Here is a 19,174-nt window from a genome sequence, read left to right on the forward strand (position 1 = left end):
ACCTTTTTTTTTTTTTTTTTTCCAATAAAGATACTTGTATTGCCTTAGACAGGACAAAGATAGAGCAAAATCATCCAGGATGAGGGAGACCATCAGCATGTACACAGTACAAAAGCTGAATGGAATGCTTGGGGTTGCCTTTTTGTCTGTCGCTAGATCATTGGTTCTGAATTGGAGGCAGTTTTCCCCTCAGGGAATATATGTTAATGTTAAGGGACGTTTTTGGTTTTTACAAATGGGGGGCTGCTGCTGATGTTTTGTAGGTAGAGGTTAGGGTGCCGCTAAGCATCTTACAATGCCCAGAGTAGCAACCCCACAGCACAGTTACCTGGCTCAGGGTCAGTAGAGCTGAGTGTGAGAAATCCTACCTTAGGGGAAGAAGGTCTGTTGAAAAAAATCACAAAATCTTATTTATGGTAGGTGAGGATGGATTAAGAGCAGCAAAAATTAATAAGTTATTAGATTCAAAATCACTCTTTGTTCATGTTATCGGAAAGGAACTGTTCCCTGGCAAAGGTCATCGTGCATAGTGAAGCAGAGGGTCAGTGAAAAGGAAGATCTCAGTGAGATGGAACGACACAGTGGCTTCCACAGTGGGCTCAGACATAGCAGCGATGGTGGCGATGGGGCAGAACCAGGCAGGGTCTTCGTTCTGGTGTATACCGGGTCACTGTGAGGTGCAACTAACAACAACAGCACCATCGAAATATCTCATGTTTTCTAGATGTTAACAAATTGAAAGAAAAATGTTAAAAATAGTATTTATTAGAATTAAAGATTCTCATATTGGGCTGTAGTTTAATAATGAAATATCGTGTATAACAGATTTTGTAGAGGGCAAATAAATACAATATACATTCATTTTTCTTTTTGTGAACTTTTTAAATTGTGATTTGGGTGAAAATTTACAGAGTAAATTCACTTTCCATACAGCAGTTCACATATGCTTTGTCTCATGACATTGACCACAATTCACCACAATACAACAGCTCCCCTTCCCACTTCCTCCTGACAGTCACCTCTTTCCTGTGTCTATCCCTCCATGCACCCCTGCCCCGAGCTGTCTCCCTGTACATACACAGCCCTTCTTTCTCCCATGATTATTCTCTCCAAGGAGTGTATTTACCTCAAGTAAATGTTCAACTCCCATGCCTGTCTTTTGCTTGGCCGGAAGCCACAGATGTGGGTTTAATTCCAGACCTGAAGGGCAGCTAGGAGCCATAGTCTCAGTGGTTCCACCAGACTCTATCAGACCAGCAAACCCCCCTTTTTTTTTTCAAATGATTTTGAGTTTTGTTCCACATTGTTCTCACTCTCTAATCTGGGATCTCCTACATAGATTCCCCTCCGAGTGGTTGACAGTGGCAGGCAGGCACCATCTAGCTCTTCTGGTCTCATAGTTGGACAGGCTGCGGATCACATGGTGTACTAGTTGCTAGGACTAATTGTTTCCATGAATCTTTGGATTTTTTCATTCTTCTTTGCTCTGGATGAGGAGAGACCCATCATTGCATCTAGATGGCTGCTTACAAGCTTTTAAGATCCCAGTCACTACTTGCCAAAGTAGGAGGTGGAACAATGTTTTGTGTAGTATGTTATGGCAATTGAGCTTGATGTCCCCTGTGACTATGGTCCCGAGCCCACAGGTTCAACTACTCACTCCCTCTGGGTAGCTGGCTGTGACCAAGAAGTGACTACAACCTGGTCCCTTGCCAGCTCTACTATACACTTGGGAATTCAGATCATACAAATATAGGACCATTGTCTGCCAACCGTATACATGGTCTTGGGTACACTCCTCACTTCATAGACATACCTAATAGTTCAGTCTCTCTACCCATCTGTCTACCCATATACCCATGTTTGCCTTCACTGACAATGCAGTACTGTATGTGCAAAAAGGTTCATCTTTGTTGTCTGTACCTCCCTTGTACCTCGCTATGTCTTTTTCTTCCTCAGTGCCACCATGTTGATCACTCACATTTGGTACATTGCCCTTCTCTTCACCCAAATCAATACTTATCTCTATCTATCTAGCAGTGTTCCCTCCCCTCCCCTCCTATCCCTGGTAATAACAAAGAAATTTCCTTCCCTATATAAACCTTTCCTTGATTTTTACAATAACGGACTAATACAATATTTGTCCTATTGTGATTGACTTATTTCGCTCACCATAATGTCCTCCAAGTTCACCCACGTTATGTGGTGTTTTGCAGATTCTAGGTTATTCTTTAGGGTTGCATAGTATTCCATTGTGTGTATGTACCAAAGTTTGATTATCCATTCTTCAGTTGGTGGACACATAGGTTGTTTCCATCTTTTGGCTATTGTACATAGTGCTGCAATAACATGGGTGTGCGTATGTCTGTTCTTGTCATGGCTCTTACTTCCTTAGGATATATACCTACTAATGGAATGGATCAAATGATATTTCTAATTTCAACTTTTTAAGGAATGGCCATACTGATTTCCACAGTGGTTGTACCATTTTACAGTCGCACCAGCAGTGTATGAGAGTCCCAATCTCTCTACATCTTCACCAACATTTGTTATTTTGTGTCTTGTTGAACTTTGCTACTAGTGCTGGAGCAAGATGGTATCTCATTGTTGTTTTCATTTGCATCTCTCTAATGGCTCTGGTAGCATAGTGGCTAAGGCACTTGACTGGCAGTTCAAACCCACCAGCCACTCCTCGAAAGGAAGATGGAGCAATCTACTTCTGTAATGATACTGCCTCGAAAACCCAAGGTTGGGTTGCTATGAGTCGGGTCCAACTCGATGGCACATAACAATAGCAACAACAATGGCTAATGATCATGAGCATTTCTTCATATGTTTGTTGGCCGCCTGAATATCCTCCTTGGTGAAGTGTCTATTCATGTCTTCTGCCCATTTTTTAATTGGATTATTTGTCTTTTTGTTATTGAGGTGTTGGAGTTTTCTATAGATTCTAGAGATAAGTCCCTTGTCAGATATGTCATTGCCAAATATTTTTTCCTAATCTGTAGGTTCTCTTTTGACTCTTTTGGAGAAGTCTTTGGAAGCACATAAAAATTTGACTTTTAGAAGGTCCCATTCATCTAGTTTCTCTTCTGCTGTTTGTGCATTTTGGGTTATGCTTGATAGTCTATTTATGCCATATATTAAGGCCCCTAAATTTGCCCCTAGATTTTCCTTGAGGAACTCTATAGTTTTAGGTTTCACATTTAAGTCTTTGCTCCATCTGGAGTTAGTTTTTTTGGGTTATACTTGATAGTCTATTTATGCTATATATTAGGGCCCCTAAATTTGCATTTAGTTTTTCCTTGAGGAACTTTACAGTTTTAGGTTTCACATTTGAGTCTTTGATCCATCTGGAGTTAGTTTTTGTGTATGATGTGAGGTACAGATCTTGTTTCACTTTTCTGCAAATGGATATCCAGTTTTGCCAGCACCATTTATTAAACAAACATTCTCTTCCCCATTTAATGGATTTTGGCCTTTCATTTTCTGAACTTTTTAAAATTAAGACAACTATGCACTTGTTTTTCAAGAGACTGTAATTAAGCAAAAGGTAAAGAAAAAGGTGTTTAATCACACTATGGAAGTTTTTTAAATGAATCTTTAAAAAATTTTCTTCAGTAACCAGTAATAGTTAAAAACATTTTTTTATGATTTCTTTCTAAAATAATATTTAAAACTTAAAATAGAAGTTTGGGAGTGTTGACTGTGAGGATTGAACCCTTTTTCTTTCATAAATATTCTGTTGATACATACCTTTCAGTGATGTAAGTTGCCTTAATAGCAAGATGTACTTCCATTTTATTCAAATTATAACATTAATATGATATGGCTGTGCAACCAACCAACCAACCATACCTTGAAAATTTGAATTACTTTTTAGATTTACATTAATAATCGTCTAGTGGGAGTTATTTTAGTGAGTAATGTGGAAATAGGAGTTAAGTAAAATAAGGCGTGGGAATAAGGGACTAAAATGAAGAATGTTATTTGTAAAAAATTACTAGCAGATTATATTTTAAGCTTTGCTGAATAACCCTGAGTTAATTTGTGTTTAGACAAACTAGGTGAAAAGCCACACATTCTTTATAATCTAAAAGTTGTGTTACATAAATAACTATGAAATACATATTTTATAAACTGGCCTTTTGCTTTTTATTTTGTTGTTAATAGTGACATATTAACAAGGAAAGTGTTGGGCAAGATAGTATAACTGAGCAGATGGTACTCACTTGTAATTTAGAATTTGATATAATGTGTTTTTTAGACAGTTTTATCAGAATGTCTGGTGATTAAGCTAAACCAAATGGTAATGGGTACAGGAAGGTCTATGGGATTTTAGTGTAAATTATGTCCATTGCTACCCTAGTTCATTATTTAGCCATATTTACTGCAAGCTGCATATTTTGTGCTCTAATAGCTTATATAAATTACTTGCTTTGCACAGATTTTTATTTTAAATTTACAGTTAAATGTATTAGAATGAAGATCAGTAAAGCAGTATTTACTCTTCATAGTTTGTTTACTGATGTACATCTGGTTCATTGAGCCAAAAAAGAAAAAATAAAAAAAGAATGTGGCCATGTTTCAGATTAACAGTTTTCTTTTATCATTGATTAAATTGGTGCTATGTGTGACTGAAATATAATTTCCTCTATTGTCTGATTCAGTGTTAGTGAATGACCATAATGTTCTTAATGAGGAACAGTAGTTTTTGGATGGACTCTAATGTTACCATTGTTATTCTAAAGACTGGCAGTAAGCTGTTATTCTTTCTCTTCTTCCCTTATGTTGTTTAGCCATTCTGCTGCCATTTTTAGAGGTTATTTTATTTTTCGGATAATTAAAGTAAATTTATGTCTTTTCCATTAGCTGGTAAATATTTACAACTGTAGTCTAATTATTATGTTGAATAATGTCACGATTTATATGCTACATGAAAATCTAACCCAGTGATTGTGAGAGTGGTGTGATCTCGGGCAACAGTGCTTTCTGTTGTTCATAGGTCCTCATGAGTTGGTGTCGACTTTATGGCAACTAACAACAGCAACATGAGTCAGAAAAAATATCAATAAGGAAGTTTAAATGTTTCCAATGAAGATGTAGTGGTTAAATAAGAGTCTCAAAATAATTACAATTTAAAAAATAACCTGTGTATTTTTATGATGAATAGAGAAGACCATTGGTATCTTTGTACTGTTTTTCTGTTACCTTATAGTAAATAAAATTTGCTCTAAAGAAGTCAACACCGTTGTCATGAAGGTGGCTACAGAGTATGTCTTGTTATGAAGTATAGTAGTTGATATATAAATATGCAGTGAGTGAGTGTAAAGTGTCTAAGAGGATAAAAAAGGCTTCAATCATTTTTACATGTGTGGATAATTATAACCTTATTTTAAGTAAATGTTAGCTTTGTTGACTGAAAGTAAATATTTACCTTCCTTACATGAGAAGGCTTGAGGTAAGTGTTTATACCTATGGAGAAGAACAAGGTTGGGGTGGGGCTCAGGGTTTAGCCATCTAGCATTAAGTTCATTGTATATTTCTCTCAGAAAATGAGAGTCACAAGAAGAGATGAGTCAAAAAAATTCAGTTTCTGATTTTCAGGAGGTAGGTTTGATCATGTGTTTGCTGTATGCTATGGAATTGATTCTGAATCATGGCAACCCTGTAAGTCAGGGTAGAAGTACCATCCAGCCTTTCCTACAGGAGCAGATTGCCAGGTCCTTCTCCCAGAAAAGCTGGTGGGTTTGAACCACCGGCCTTTTGGTTAGCAGCTAAGTGCTTAACCACTGCTTGACCAGAGCTTCCCAGGTTTCATTACAGACATTAATAATGCTGTGTGAAGTATGTGAGCCTCAGTGTATGCGAGTAAATAGGACTCAACACTAAAGTTTCTATGTTGCCTCTTTTTTTCTTTTAACCTTTAACTTCTCAGTACAGGCATTAATTGAGATATTATGACATTTTTTAGTAAAATTGAAAAATAAATGTAAATTTTGCAGGTTTTGCACCATCAGTGAAGGCTATTAGACAAATAGACGCTGGCTAAACATTAATTAATCAAAGCCATTACTTAGTGGCCATGGAAATAAAATTAGTTGGAGTTATTGAGAAAAGAATTTTATCTTCTCAGAATGTAATGGATTTTGATAAAGCATCTCTTTAATTTTCCTTATTGTTCATTTCTGCTTCATTTGTATAGTGTTTATATGATGGTTTTTATTAAAACTAGAGTTATTTCTTGTGATCATGAATGAAAATAACTCTGTATTGGCTTTATTTATGGAACTGGAAGTGTGTTTTCAATAGAAGAGGTTTTCATTAGATGGTTTCTATTCGATAATTTGAATTTTTTTCCCAATAGGATGTATTCTAGTTAATTGAAAAAACTATAATGAAATGATTATGAGAGATTTTGATTTAGTAGAACTAGATTTGGGGCTAGAAATCTGTATTTTAAAGTTCACTGGTGATTTCTGTATACACTGCTTTACAAGAAAAATAACATGCTTTTATTTTTGAATTTTCTAGACTGTCAGAAACTACACCAAATGTCATGTGAGAAATGAGCAGATTTGTAACAAACTTACCAGCTGTAAAAGCTGTTCCCTAAACTTGAATTGCCAGTGGGATCAGCGACAACAGGAATGCCAGGCTTTACCAGGTAAAAATGTCAAAATTCAGTCAAGAGTTTTAGCGTCTCTATGTGAACACCATTTGTAGTGAAGAGTGTGTCGTAAGAACCTTGTTTTCCAAAACTGAAGCTATAGCAAGTGTCAGACAATATATCGGGCTATTAATAGCATTGTCTCCACTTGTTTTAAGTATCAAGAAATTGGGAAAGCAAAATTTTATAATTGTATTTTTACTTCTAATTCTTTAAAGATGTTTGTCGTTTCTTGTGTATACTGTATGCTGTTGAGAAGATTTCCTTGTCCATTTTTCAAAAAATTATACCTTAAAAGCATAGAAAACCAGTATCTACAGAACTAATATCTAGTTTTAAGAAATGTTTACCTTTTTCTGTATTTGATTTAAATGTCGTTTATTTTTTAAATTAAGTGAACTGTTTTGACTGTTTTTTGTTCTAAACTGTAACATTTATACCAAGTGTTGTATAATTTTATGAGTATCTAGGTAAGTTGTACAAACCATCATAATGTTCATTTTAAAAAGTAGTTCCGATTTATTTTTCACTGTCAACATCCTTCCTAGTGGAACCTTTCTGAGTAGTCTTCTTTTTTAATTATAAAAGATGATATCAGAAAATGCCACAGGTGTCTGTCTAGCTCCATCTTCTTGTTACAGATAATTTGAGGTGCATACTAAGGTGACTTGCTCCAAGCTGCATTGCTTGTTGGCAGATGGGACCCATCTCTGCAGTATCCTGCCTCTTTCTGTCCCATGGTATTTTGTTTTGTTTTTCACAGAAAAATTTCTGAACCTAGGTAATTACAAAAAGTATTGGAAAATTCGATTACAGATGTTACTGTGTTGGAGCCAATCTTCCTACAAATTCATGTGATAATATCAGAAGTAGATTGTCTTTAAAAGTACCAGTGCGTTTTAGAATGTTTATTCCAATTTTGAATTTTGTTTGTATACTGATCATTGAAGCTTTTAAGTTGTGCAATGTGTATGTATATTCACTTTGAGAAAATAAGAGAATATTAATGCAGTGGGCAGAATTTGAGAAGCAGGGGTAAGATGACACTAAGAACTTGAAAGCAGTATTGATTTCTAAGAGTTAAACTTTAAAATCAACGTATAGATCAATAAAAGTATTTACAGAGACTCTTTAAAAAGTAGAGTGAATCCTAGGCCAAAATAAGACTTGGCTAAAGGAATTTAGCTTTAATAAGAAAGGAGTTTGATTAACAGTGGAACTTAATAGGAACAGATAGTGAAGTTAACTTTGGGATGACCAAGTACTCACTATCTACAAGGAAAAAAACAACAAAAACTGTTGCTTTGTCATAAGGGTTCCACTTAATCAGGTTATTGTTTTGCGAATACATTGAAATACTGAATTACACACTAACTTATTTTGTTCTGTTCTTAAGTTATTTCCTTGAAGTGATTTGGTACTTGGGATTCCAGAAGACTGTAACAATTATATTTGTGTCCTAAGCAACATTGTTGAATGATAATTACAGTTTTTTGAGGAATCACCAAGTTACTTATTTATTTTAAAGTACATTTGATTGAAATATAATTTATGTCCAGTGAGATATAGAACACTAAAGTGACATGGGTCAATGCGTTTGTTTTCAGTATTCCCTTCTCTCCCTTCCTACCCCTGCTGAGGAATCACTAAGTTTTAGGAACCGTTTAATCCTCAGAACAGCAGTTAGCACAGTGCAGGGTCTCCAAGATCCTTTGAAGGGATCTGTGAGGTTAAAACTATTGCACATCACTGGGATTTTTTTGCTATTTCATTCCCATCCTCTCATGGGCCTGTGCTGGTGTTCTCCGAAGGCTGAGGTGCCACAGCCTGAGAGACGCAGTGTGAAAACAGATCTGAGGGTACGATTTCCTTGTAGTGAGCCACGTCTTCTCACAATTTTGTTTTTGGTTTTGGAGACTATATTTTAAAAGTAAAATACAATATTTAAGTTAACTTGTAAAGGGTTTTTAAATTGTTGTCTTAATTGAATAAATAAATTTGTTTTAAATGATCAGTTTTAATTTTTAATCTGGTAGATATCAGTAGAGATACATACATAAAGAAAAGATGTCTGGGCTTCTCAATAATTTTTAAGAATTAACAGGATTCTAAGACCAAAAAGTTGGAGGACTGCTGCTTTAGAGCAATTCCCTGAGTTTTGCCCTAGAGTGCTAAAACCTATCATAGAGAAGAGGCACTGATGTATTCAATGTGGTGGTGGTTGTTGTTCTTGTTATGTGCCATCGAGTCGGACCTGACTCATAGCGACCCCTCCTTGGGTTTCCGAGGCAGTATCACTACGGAAGTAGATTGCCCCATCTTCCTTCCGAGGAGTGGCTGGTGGGTTTGAACCGCCAGCCTTCTGGTCAGCAGTCAGGTGCTTTAGGCACTATGCTACCAGAGCTCCTATTCAATGTGGTAGGGAAACTAAAATGCAGTGTAATTTCATAGATAAGTCTATTAATGAACCACTATGTTGTGAATTAGAACACATTAGAATAACTTTGATAAAGTCTTTATAGACTTATGCTTTAGCTAGTTAAGCTTTATTATTTGGTTAAAAGAATACTTCTGGGGATATTTTTTGGTTTAAGGTTATTTCAGGGCAGCAGTTTCAGGAGTTCATTCAACCTTCATGGCTCCAGGAAGTCTGGAGTCCATAAGAATTTGAAACTCTGTTCTGTATTTTCCCCCTTTTGGGGGAAAAGATGAAATTGCTTTTGTTGTGTGCTGGTTGTTTTTCTATTAAAGTGATCTTGTCTTCTATAAATGAAACCTTGGAATACAAATATAGTAGGTCTTTAACTTGTTGAGATACCATATTCCAATATACTAGACTTTACACTGATCATCTAGCAAGTACAGTCAACACATTTTAACAGATTTTGTAGAAACCTTTTGTCTTATCTTATGCTTAACAATTACAGAAAAAAAATAGCATCTTCTGTTGTCATTTTTCATTAAACTATTAGTTTATTTGGGAATTTGCTTCGAGATATTTAAAACTTATCTCTTTAGAAATTATTTAAACAAATACTGAAGTAGTATTTCAGTATTCTAAAATAATTGAAAATGTAGGGTTTTTGGAAATCTAAAAATAAGATTTTTTTTTTCCTAGCTCATCTTTGCGGAGAAGGATGGAGTCATATTGGGGATTCTTGTCTTAGAATCAATTCCAGTAGAGAAAGCTATGATAATGCAAAGCTTTATTGTTATAATCTTAGTGGAAATCTTGCTTCATTAACAACCTCAAAAGAAGTAGAATTTGTTCTGGATGAAATACACAAGTATACGCAACAGGTACAGCTTGATTACGTATTATGATAATATACTATGGTAATTTCATAATTCTTGGAAATAATTCATTCTTTTTGTTTCTTTAATGTGATGTTCTTATTAAACCTTGGAAATAAAAGTGCAACTGATTGTAAAAATGAACTGGCAGTGAACTTGTTCTGTGTGTAAATTATTGCATCATTTTATCTGAAGGTCATCTCATATGAATAAATACACCTGAAAAACTACCTCTGTATAGAATTTAAGAATTTATACATTATAATTTTTTATTGCAGTTTAATTATTTAATTATTAAGTATTTTTTTTTTGCAGTTCAGTTATTAAGTAATGAGGTGTTCCTTATAATAAAAACACTGGACACACTGGCTACATTTGTATATGTGTTTTGTATGTGTAGTGTGTGTTTGTGTATATGTTGTGTTATGGATTAAATTTTAGAATAATGTTACTCTTCTAGGTATTATTTGCTGGAATGAATACACTAAAGATTAGCAGAACTAAGACAGATTTTTAAAGTATATGGAAGTTTTTGGAACATAAAGCACTTAAAAACTGTTTCAGATTTTGAGAGAGTTGCTTTATGGAAAAGCTAAATAATTCCTAGAAAATGCTATTAAAACGCCATTTTATAAAAAATTTCCAAGAGAAATGTACAGATGTGTCTTTATTTTCTTTTCCTGGTTTGTTAAAATACTCAATTTGAAAGTAGATAAAGTAACAAATTTGAAAATAATTTACTAATTCTGATTTTAAAATATCTTATTCAGTTCATACACTTCCTTGAAATATATTAATATAATGTAAATGGTGATAGCAAATCTTTATATTTTGCTTAGCAAATAAAATTAGAACTTAATCAATGTTGAGTTCGATAAATCAAATCACAGGTAAGTGATAAGACTAAATAGTAATAAATACCTTAAATCTGTGCTGGATTTGGCTCAGTGTTTAAAGATATACACACACATTTATACATAAATATTGTAAGGTAAAATAACACACGATGTGGCCCAATTTCTATATAAATAATGATATGTCTATTGTTCTGGTTACCTAGTGCCATTCTGACAGAAGATATGCTAATGGGATGGCTTGAAGAAACAGGAGTTTATTCACTTACAGTTTGGAGGCTTTAAGTCCAAGTTCAAAATGCCAGGTTCTAGCAGCTGGGTGAAAGCCCCTCATCGTTGGGCTTCAGTTCTGCCTCCTGCTCCCAGCCATTGGACCTAGAGGTTTTTCTTCACTCAGATAGCTGCTGGCTGCTGAGACTGACAAGGCCAAGATTGACAAGTAAAAAGGCACAGTCCCGATGTTACCAAACCACATGGCAGGCCATTAATTCAAGTCCACTGAAAGTCCTGAGGTTGGCAGAGCATGGCAGGCTGTTGAACAGCGACACAGTTACCTGCAGGGTCCAAGTATGCCATAAGCTAGAGACCATTCCTAAAGCTGCTGCTTATATACGGGAAGCAGACCATATCCCAAGCTGCTCCAATACATTCCACCATGGAGTTGATTATCAGTCTTACCATGGGAAATAACTATATCCAGCTGTCCAGCCACTCAACCAGGCCCAGCCAAGTTGACATACAAACTTAGCCACCACGTCTATAATTTAGGTATTACTTTGAAAATTATCTTAGGTCAGATCTTTTGGGTTTTATTTTGGACCTTATATGATTGCTTTTATTTGGTGAAATGCTCTGATGATACTCAAAACTTCACTCTCTTTGGTATGGTGAAGATAATTTCAGCTTGAAAACTTTCCAGAACAAATAGTACCAATTGCTTGCTATAGAAATACTTAGCAACACTTCCTTGTGTAGCTTGGAATAGCTGAGTTTTAAGCAGCATTGTAGTGGATAATGTATCAAAATTGTGGAGAACATGAATTCTGTACAGACTTCTTACCACTATAATTTAGTAGCAGGTTAACCTCACCAGCGATGGGTTCCTCATCTCTACAGTGAGATAATTGGAGCCTACCCTGGGGCATCCAGGAAGGCAGCTTGGCCGTCTGCTTCCAAAAGGGCACAACCCTGTGGATAAGCTCTGCCTTCTCTGCATGCGCGGGGTGGCTGCGAGTCAGACTGACTTGATGGCGACTAACAACCACGACCTTGTGTATTTATTGTGAGGAATGAGATAGTGCATGTAAGGAATGTAGGTGAATTTTATTTTTGGATGTTTACATTGATTGATGTTATTATTATCTTTATTTTAAGGGTTATTATTTTTGTATCTCTGTTCCTACTGCTGCTATTACTACTGTTTCCAGAAATCATCATTTAGAAAGTAAATTCCTAGGTAACTAACATTTATTTGCAGAATAGTTAGTTAATATTGAGATTGATTGTGGAAGCATATTTGCTCTTGGCATGTATTTAAATTTTTCTGTGATTAATTGCAAGCTTCTTTCCCCTCTGAAAGTTATACCAGGACATTTTATCTCTTAACAGTGACTTCTGGTTTATGATAAAGAATATGAACAAATGTTACTGATTTTCCTTTTGCTAGTAACAGCAGAATATGCATCAGATTTTTAAAGAATGCTTTAAGAACCAATATGCATACATGTTAAAAAGCCAGAAGGGCACATTCCCTTTTGAAATTTTTATATGGACATTCAGTTTACTGTTGTTGCCTACCCTAATTTTTATGGGTATTAAAAGTATATTTCTTATGAGTATCAATAATGGGTAATCCAATTTCTAATGCAAGTTTCCATCTATAGAGCCAAAGTCTTCCCAGTAATAAAATCCATAAGTTAATTTCATCCCAGGGTTTTATGAATATTCAGGTATTTTGATTTGGATATTATGCTATGATTCTTGTCCATATCAAATATTTCTTATATGTATAGGATTAACAGACAGGGTGAAAAAACAGAAAACAAAAAACTCAGTAACTAAATTTATACAAAAAATTGATCTGTAAAATAATTTTTGCATGAACTGTGATTATTTTCCTGTAACAGAGAGTAGTAGTTATTCATTGAGTATAGTTAGGGAGCACCTTCAGAGTCCCTGGCAATCTGCTACTCACTCAGAATATAGTGATTAAAAGACAATCACTGTTCCTGAAGAGTTCAATGAGGAGAGGGACAAACACAGTGGTAATTGCGATAATTACAGTGTTGGATGCACACACGGTGATACACGAAGAACAGGTGTGGACATCTGCCTAGCAATATGAACAGAATGAGCGTCTGCCAGACGAATTCCCTGACTAAATTTTACAGAACTTGCAGTTGGCCAACAGGTGAGGACATCTGTAAGGAGGCCAAGGAAGCGTCGAGGTTCTTTGTCTTCTTTGAGAGCTGCTGGAGGTTCTGTATGGCTGAGGGTGAGGTGTGTGTGGTGGAGTGTAGGAGAAATCTGCTGATGTTTTATCACGTTTTAGAAAGCTGCGTCAGGGTCTGTTTGTAAAGTCTGGGGCCGAGTGGACTCAACAGCAGGGAGTTGGTTGCTGCAGTTCTGAATATGGGGTGCATACAGCATATGTCAAGGTCTCGTACATTTTCAGATGCCAGGCCCTTCTCTTCTCCAGCTGTAAGAATGAGGGACTCTTATCAGTGAGCCTGTGAAAGTCGTTCTGTGAATACCTGTCACTTATAAAAAGATGATGGTGGATCCATTTCCTTTAAAATTTTGAAAATATTAGTATTTAGCCTTAGGGCTGTCTTGCTTTTCCTTGTTTAAAGCATGTTAGTTCTTCCCTTTACTTTTGAAATGTGCTGTTTTGAGAAGTTTCATGTTTCAAGGTTTCTTGCTCATTTTTCTTGTTTATTGTTATCAGTCATAAAGATTGGACTAAAACTGGTTTGAATATGTGATGCACTTGGACTCGGTAATCTGCTGACCGACCCACCAAAACCAAACCCATTGCCGTCCAGTTGATTCCAGCTCATAACAACCCTAAAAGGACAAAGTAGAACTGCCCCATAGGATTTCTAAGGCTGCACAGATTTCTGGAAGCAGGTGGCCTTAACTTTCTCCCATGGAGTACCTGGTGTGTTTGAACCACCGGCCTTTTGATTTGCAGCCATGTGCTTTAACCACTGTGACACCAGAGGTCCTTGCTGACTAAAAATTAATAATGTCTGTTTCACCAGGAAGCAGAGATTTAAGATTTTACAGGTGGAAACTTCTGCAAGGTGACATTCTATTAAGCATATCTTTATATAAAATAAATTATATTCTGAGTTACTGCAGTTGCATAAACTTAAAATAACCCTTCCTTGGCAAATAAAGATGGACAAATTAATACACTTTAAAGAGATATCTTGGGTCAAATGATCATTTACTTATCAGAAACGGCTAATGAGATGTTACAATGATTTATGGTGTGCTGCGGTAAATTTTTATAATACCGTAATTTATCTTTAATTCTCAACTGCCTATCCAGTTCATTTACTGAGTAATAGTTACGTTAAATGTTTTATCAACTGCTTCATTTTTCTATTCCTCTCAGATTCTAATCGTGATGAATTAGGGAGTAATATTTTATTTCAAATGACTTCCCGTTCCTATAGATAGTTTGGAAACATAGGCAGAGTTGCTGTAATATGAAGCACAGTTATTAATCTGAAATAGCTACGTTGGATTGACTCCTGCTGTTGTTATTGAGAACTGTAAAAATGTTACAGAGTTTTTGTTATCAAAAGATTTTTGAGAATGGTGTCTGAAATATTTGATGATCACAATATGAAGCAGCATGTGTATTTGTATAATTGGAAACATTATTTATTCTCTGTCTGAGGCATAGTGCTGGCTAGTGCTGTGTTCTAATGAACTTTGTTTAGATGACCTGCTATGGGTACAATGGGTACAGTACTCTCTGCTAGGCAATATGTGATCTGTTATAATGAGTATGGAAAAGATATTTTAATTTTATTCAGGAACTTTGTTGAATGTCTAAGTTGAATGTGGAATTCATTGTTTTTATATACTTTTCAAATTTTCATGCCTGTGGCCATCTTCACATCCTCTCTGCAACCATTTGCACCACATAGAATAAATACTGATATAAATATCCTCCCTTTAGGTTGTTAGAGACTCAGCTGAGGAGACATACTTTTCCTCTATCCTTATGGTCCATTATGTAAAACAAGAGATAGTGCAGAGTTTTGAAAACATTCAACACTGTAATGTAAGATTAACCTCAAAATTAAACTCATGACCATTGAGTTGATTCCAACTCTTAGCGACCCCCATTGGGTTTCTGAGGCAGTGAGTCTTTAAGGAAGTAGGTTGCCCCATCTTCCTTTTGCAGAGCAGCTTGTGGGTTTGAGCTGCCAGTCTCCTGGCTAGCAGTCACACGCCTCAGGCACTGCGCCACCAGAGCTCCTTAATGTACGATTAGTAGGTTGGTATGTTAGAAAATAAATTATTGTATATATTAAGGTTGAGGTGTTCACTATAGCTTTGTAAAGAGAGTAGCTTGGATGAACCGATATCATTGTTTTCACATACCATAAGTGGAACATACTTTAAAAATTAAGTAATGATTGAAATAAGGCTTGTAAAGAATAGATTTTGTTTTCCTGCTACTTTTGAACTATTAGTGAGAGCATTAAGGATATTTAGTCAGTGGTCCTTGTCTATCGGTGTTAGTTCTATTTGGAGTCCAAGAGCCAGAGATTTTACCACTTTTCTTGTTCTTTTTATTAATGAAAGAAGATATTAATTTAGCTATAATTACTTAAAAGTTCAGTGTGGTAGTGGAGATTAACGAGGAGTCCTTTTACCATCCTGTTACAAAGTCTTCACGTAGGCGCTATATACTGTCGTGGACTTTCATCTTTAGATTTCTTACCTCACAACTGATTAGACTGCTAACAGCAGCAGCAGCAGTAGCACTGTGTTAAGATCACTAACGATCTTGCCTTGTAAGGTAGAAATTTATATCAGATATTTATATCCCCATTTTATAGAAGAGGAAACTGAGGCTCACAGTGGCTAAAAACTGACTCCAAACATGTCAAACACAAAACCTATGCTTAAAAAGCGTTTAAGTCTGTGCCATTCTCCCAGGTGTGCTTGGATTGTTAATTATCCTCGATACTAGGCGTCATTAGAAAGGTGACACGACATGTTTTCACATGCAATTTTTCATGATAATGAACTATTTGCTAAGGAATAGGATACAGAATTTTCACATGTACCTTTTTAAAATCTCCCTTTTTATTTACAGAAGATGTCGCCTTGGGTAGGCTTGCGCAAGATCAATATATCCTACTGGGGCTGGGAAGACATGTCTCCTTTTACCAACACAACCCTGCAGTGGCTTCCCGGCGAACCAAATGATTCTGGCTTCTGTGCCTATCTGGAAAGGGCTGCAGTGGCAGGCTTGAAAGCTAATCCTTGCACGTCTATGGCAGATGGCCTTGTCTGTGAAAAACCTATTGGTAAGTAGTCCAGTAAACCAGTTTTTCTTTCAAAATACAATGTTTTTAGCCCCTCCTCCCAAGGTGTGTGATAGCCTGAAGTAACTTTCACCATTTTATTATGAAGCAGATTTCTGGTTTTAGGAAAGTTCCATCTTTATCCAGAAGCTGTGGTGGTCCAGTGGCTAAAACACTCAACTGCTAACCAAAAGATCTGTGGTTTGGACCCACCAGCCACTCTGCAGGAGAAAGATGGGGCAGTCTGCTTCTGTAAAGATTATAGCCTTGGAAATTCTATAGGGCACTTCTGCTCTGTCCTGTAGGGCTGCTGTAAGTCGTAATCAACTCGATGGCAGTAGATAATCTTTATCCACTTTTCCCACTCACTTTTAGTGGTCTCTGGATTAATTTGTAAAAATAAAAGATTTTCTAACTTTATTCAACTTCTATTTTTTGGTTCAAATAGTGGCATTATGAACATTGGATTGTGTACTTGTACTATAATAAGAATCTGTTCTTAATTTAATTACTTTTACTTAAATCATACTACTTCTGTTTTTAAGAAGAACTTTTCATTGTGATTTGGGTGAAAGTTTACAAAGTAAATTAATTTTCCACTCAGTAATTGATACATATTTTGCTTTGTGACATTGATTGCAATCCTCACAGTGTAACAGCACTCTCAGTCTACTTCCTCCTTGTATTTCCTGTTTCCATTTGCCATTCTTTCCCATCTTCTGAGTCTTGTTTCTGGATAAATGCTGCACTTTAGGTCTTGCATGATTGATTGGTCTAAGGAGTGCATAACTCCCTAGAGTTATTATTCACCTTATAAACCTGCTGCCTTTAGACCAATTCTGAATCCTAATGAACCTATAGGACAGAGTAGAACTGCCCCATGGAGTTTCCAAGGCTATAAATTTTCATGGAAGCAGATAGCTTCATCTTTCTCCTGTGGAGTGGCTGGTGGGTTTGAACCTCCAAACTCTTTGTTAGCAGCTGAATGCCTTAATCACTGTACCACAGAGCTCCTTGGTCACCTTATAGACCTGCCTATTCTTTGGTTGAAAGTTGATCCACAGGAGTGAGTTCATGTCCAGGCTTGAAAGGTGTCTAAGTCATGGTCTGGGGAGTTCCACCACACTCTCTATCAGAGCAGTAAGCCTGGTCTTCTTGTGTCCACATTGTCCTCCTACTCTGTCCGGGGCCTTCTATCATGACCTGTCAGGGTGGTCAGTAGTGGTAGCTGGGTACTATCTAGATCTCTGGTTTCAGGTCATAGTGTCTGAGGTTGTATGGGCTGATTATTTCCATGGGTCTTTCATTTTCTTCACTCTGTTTTGCTTTGGATGCGAGGAGATCATACATGGCCTCTCACAAGCTTTTAAGACCTTAGTTGCTACTCACAAATGTAGGATGTAGAGTCATCAAGGTCAGTTCGTAAAATAGTGTTTCAAAGAGTGATTTATACAAGATTAAGAAGCAATTGAGAATCATCTTAGTCTTGAAGATTTATTATTTCGGTTGGCTTCTAGAAAGAATCAAACATTTCCGCTATTTTTTGAAATGGATTTTTGTTAAGTGAAAAAATATTTTTTCACTCTTATCTCCTTTTAAATATAGTTTATATGCATTTTTATAGTAAAATTTTATTCATTGTTTATGTCAGAAACATGTTCACTGACAAGTCATCTACTTTGATGAAGTATATAATATTTATGGAAAACATTGTGGCTAGGAAAGTATATAATGACAGTATACACAGTATTAAGGAGCTCTGGTAGCATAGTGCCTAAGGCATTTGATTGCTAATGAGAAGGTTAGTGGTTCAAACCCACCAGCCACTCTGTGGAAGGAAGACTGGGCAATCTATTTCTATAAAGATTTACTGCCTTGGAAACACAAAGGGGGTTACTATGAGTCGGAATCAACTCGATGGCAGTGAGTTTGGTTTGGGTTATACATAGTATCCAGCTAATATACAGAATTCTAGGTCATGAATTGCAGTCCATTTTATAACTTGAATTGTATAACTTCATGTACTTTGTAAAGAATTAAAAATTTTTAAGGAAATATACCTTTTAAATTTGATAAGAAACTTAAGTAATAACATGTCATCTGTTTTTGTGTACGTCACCATGTAATTTTCATATGATTTTTATGCCACATTTGGCTTAATTGAAGCATTCTCTAAACAACAAAACAAATAAAAGCCATAGACTGGTGTTAAAATGCAGTTAACAAGTGGAATAATTGTATTTGTTGATTTATTCCAGTTAGTCCAAATCAAAATGCAAGGCCATGCAAAAAGCCGTGCTCTCTAAGGACAACATGCTCCAACTGTACCAGCAACGGCATGGAGTGTATGTGGTGTAGCAGTACAAAGCGATGTGTTGACTCTAATGCATACATAATCTCTTTTCCATATGGACAGTGTCTGGAGTGGCAAACTGCCACCTGCTCTCGTAAGTATTTATTTAAATTGACTTCATTTAACAGAAACGTGTCAGTTTTCTGTGTTGGAAAGAGGAATTAACATTTGAGGAAGTTTTGAAAAATCTAGGAAAAGATATTATAGCTGGCTTCAAACCTGTTCTTCAGTGCTGTCAGCCTCTAGTTTGTGTTTGTACCATCATTTAGAGTCCTACTGAGCAGCCACTGCGGTGTGACCATTTTGTCTAGTTTGTGTATGTACCATCATTTAGAGTCCTACTAAGCAGCACTGCGGTGTGACCATTTTGTCTAGTTTGTGTGTGTACCATCATTTAGAGTCCTACTGAGCGGCCACCGCGGTGTGACCATTTTGTCTAGTTTGTGTG

At 36.2% G+C, this 19,174-nt stretch overlaps 1 protein-coding gene across 1 annotated transcript in view; it reads left to right on the top strand.

Moving 5' to 3' along the window:
* Positions 1 to 19,174, top strand: part of ATRNL1 (attractin like 1) — a 664,967-nt gene that overhangs the window by 161,368 nt on the left and 484,425 nt on the right. The window contains exons 14-17 of the mRNA XM_042781046.1: positions 6,535 to 6,667; positions 9,789 to 9,970; positions 16,163 to 16,376; positions 18,632 to 18,820. Coding sequence (XP_042636980.1) covers positions 6,535 to 6,667; positions 9,789 to 9,970; positions 16,163 to 16,376; positions 18,632 to 18,820 — 718 coding nt within the window. The remainder of the gene's footprint in view (positions 1 to 6,534; positions 6,668 to 9,788; positions 9,971 to 16,162; positions 16,377 to 18,631; positions 18,821 to 19,174) is intronic.

The sequence above is a fragment of the Orycteropus afer genome, unplaced genomic scaffold (genome assembly GCF_000298275.1).
Source record: "Orycteropus afer afer isolate SDZICR_OR568_19922 unplaced genomic scaffold, OryAfe1.0 scaffold00082, whole genome shotgun sequence".
Lineage (NCBI taxonomy): Eukaryota > Metazoa > Chordata > Mammalia > Tubulidentata > Orycteropodidae > Orycteropus > Orycteropus afer.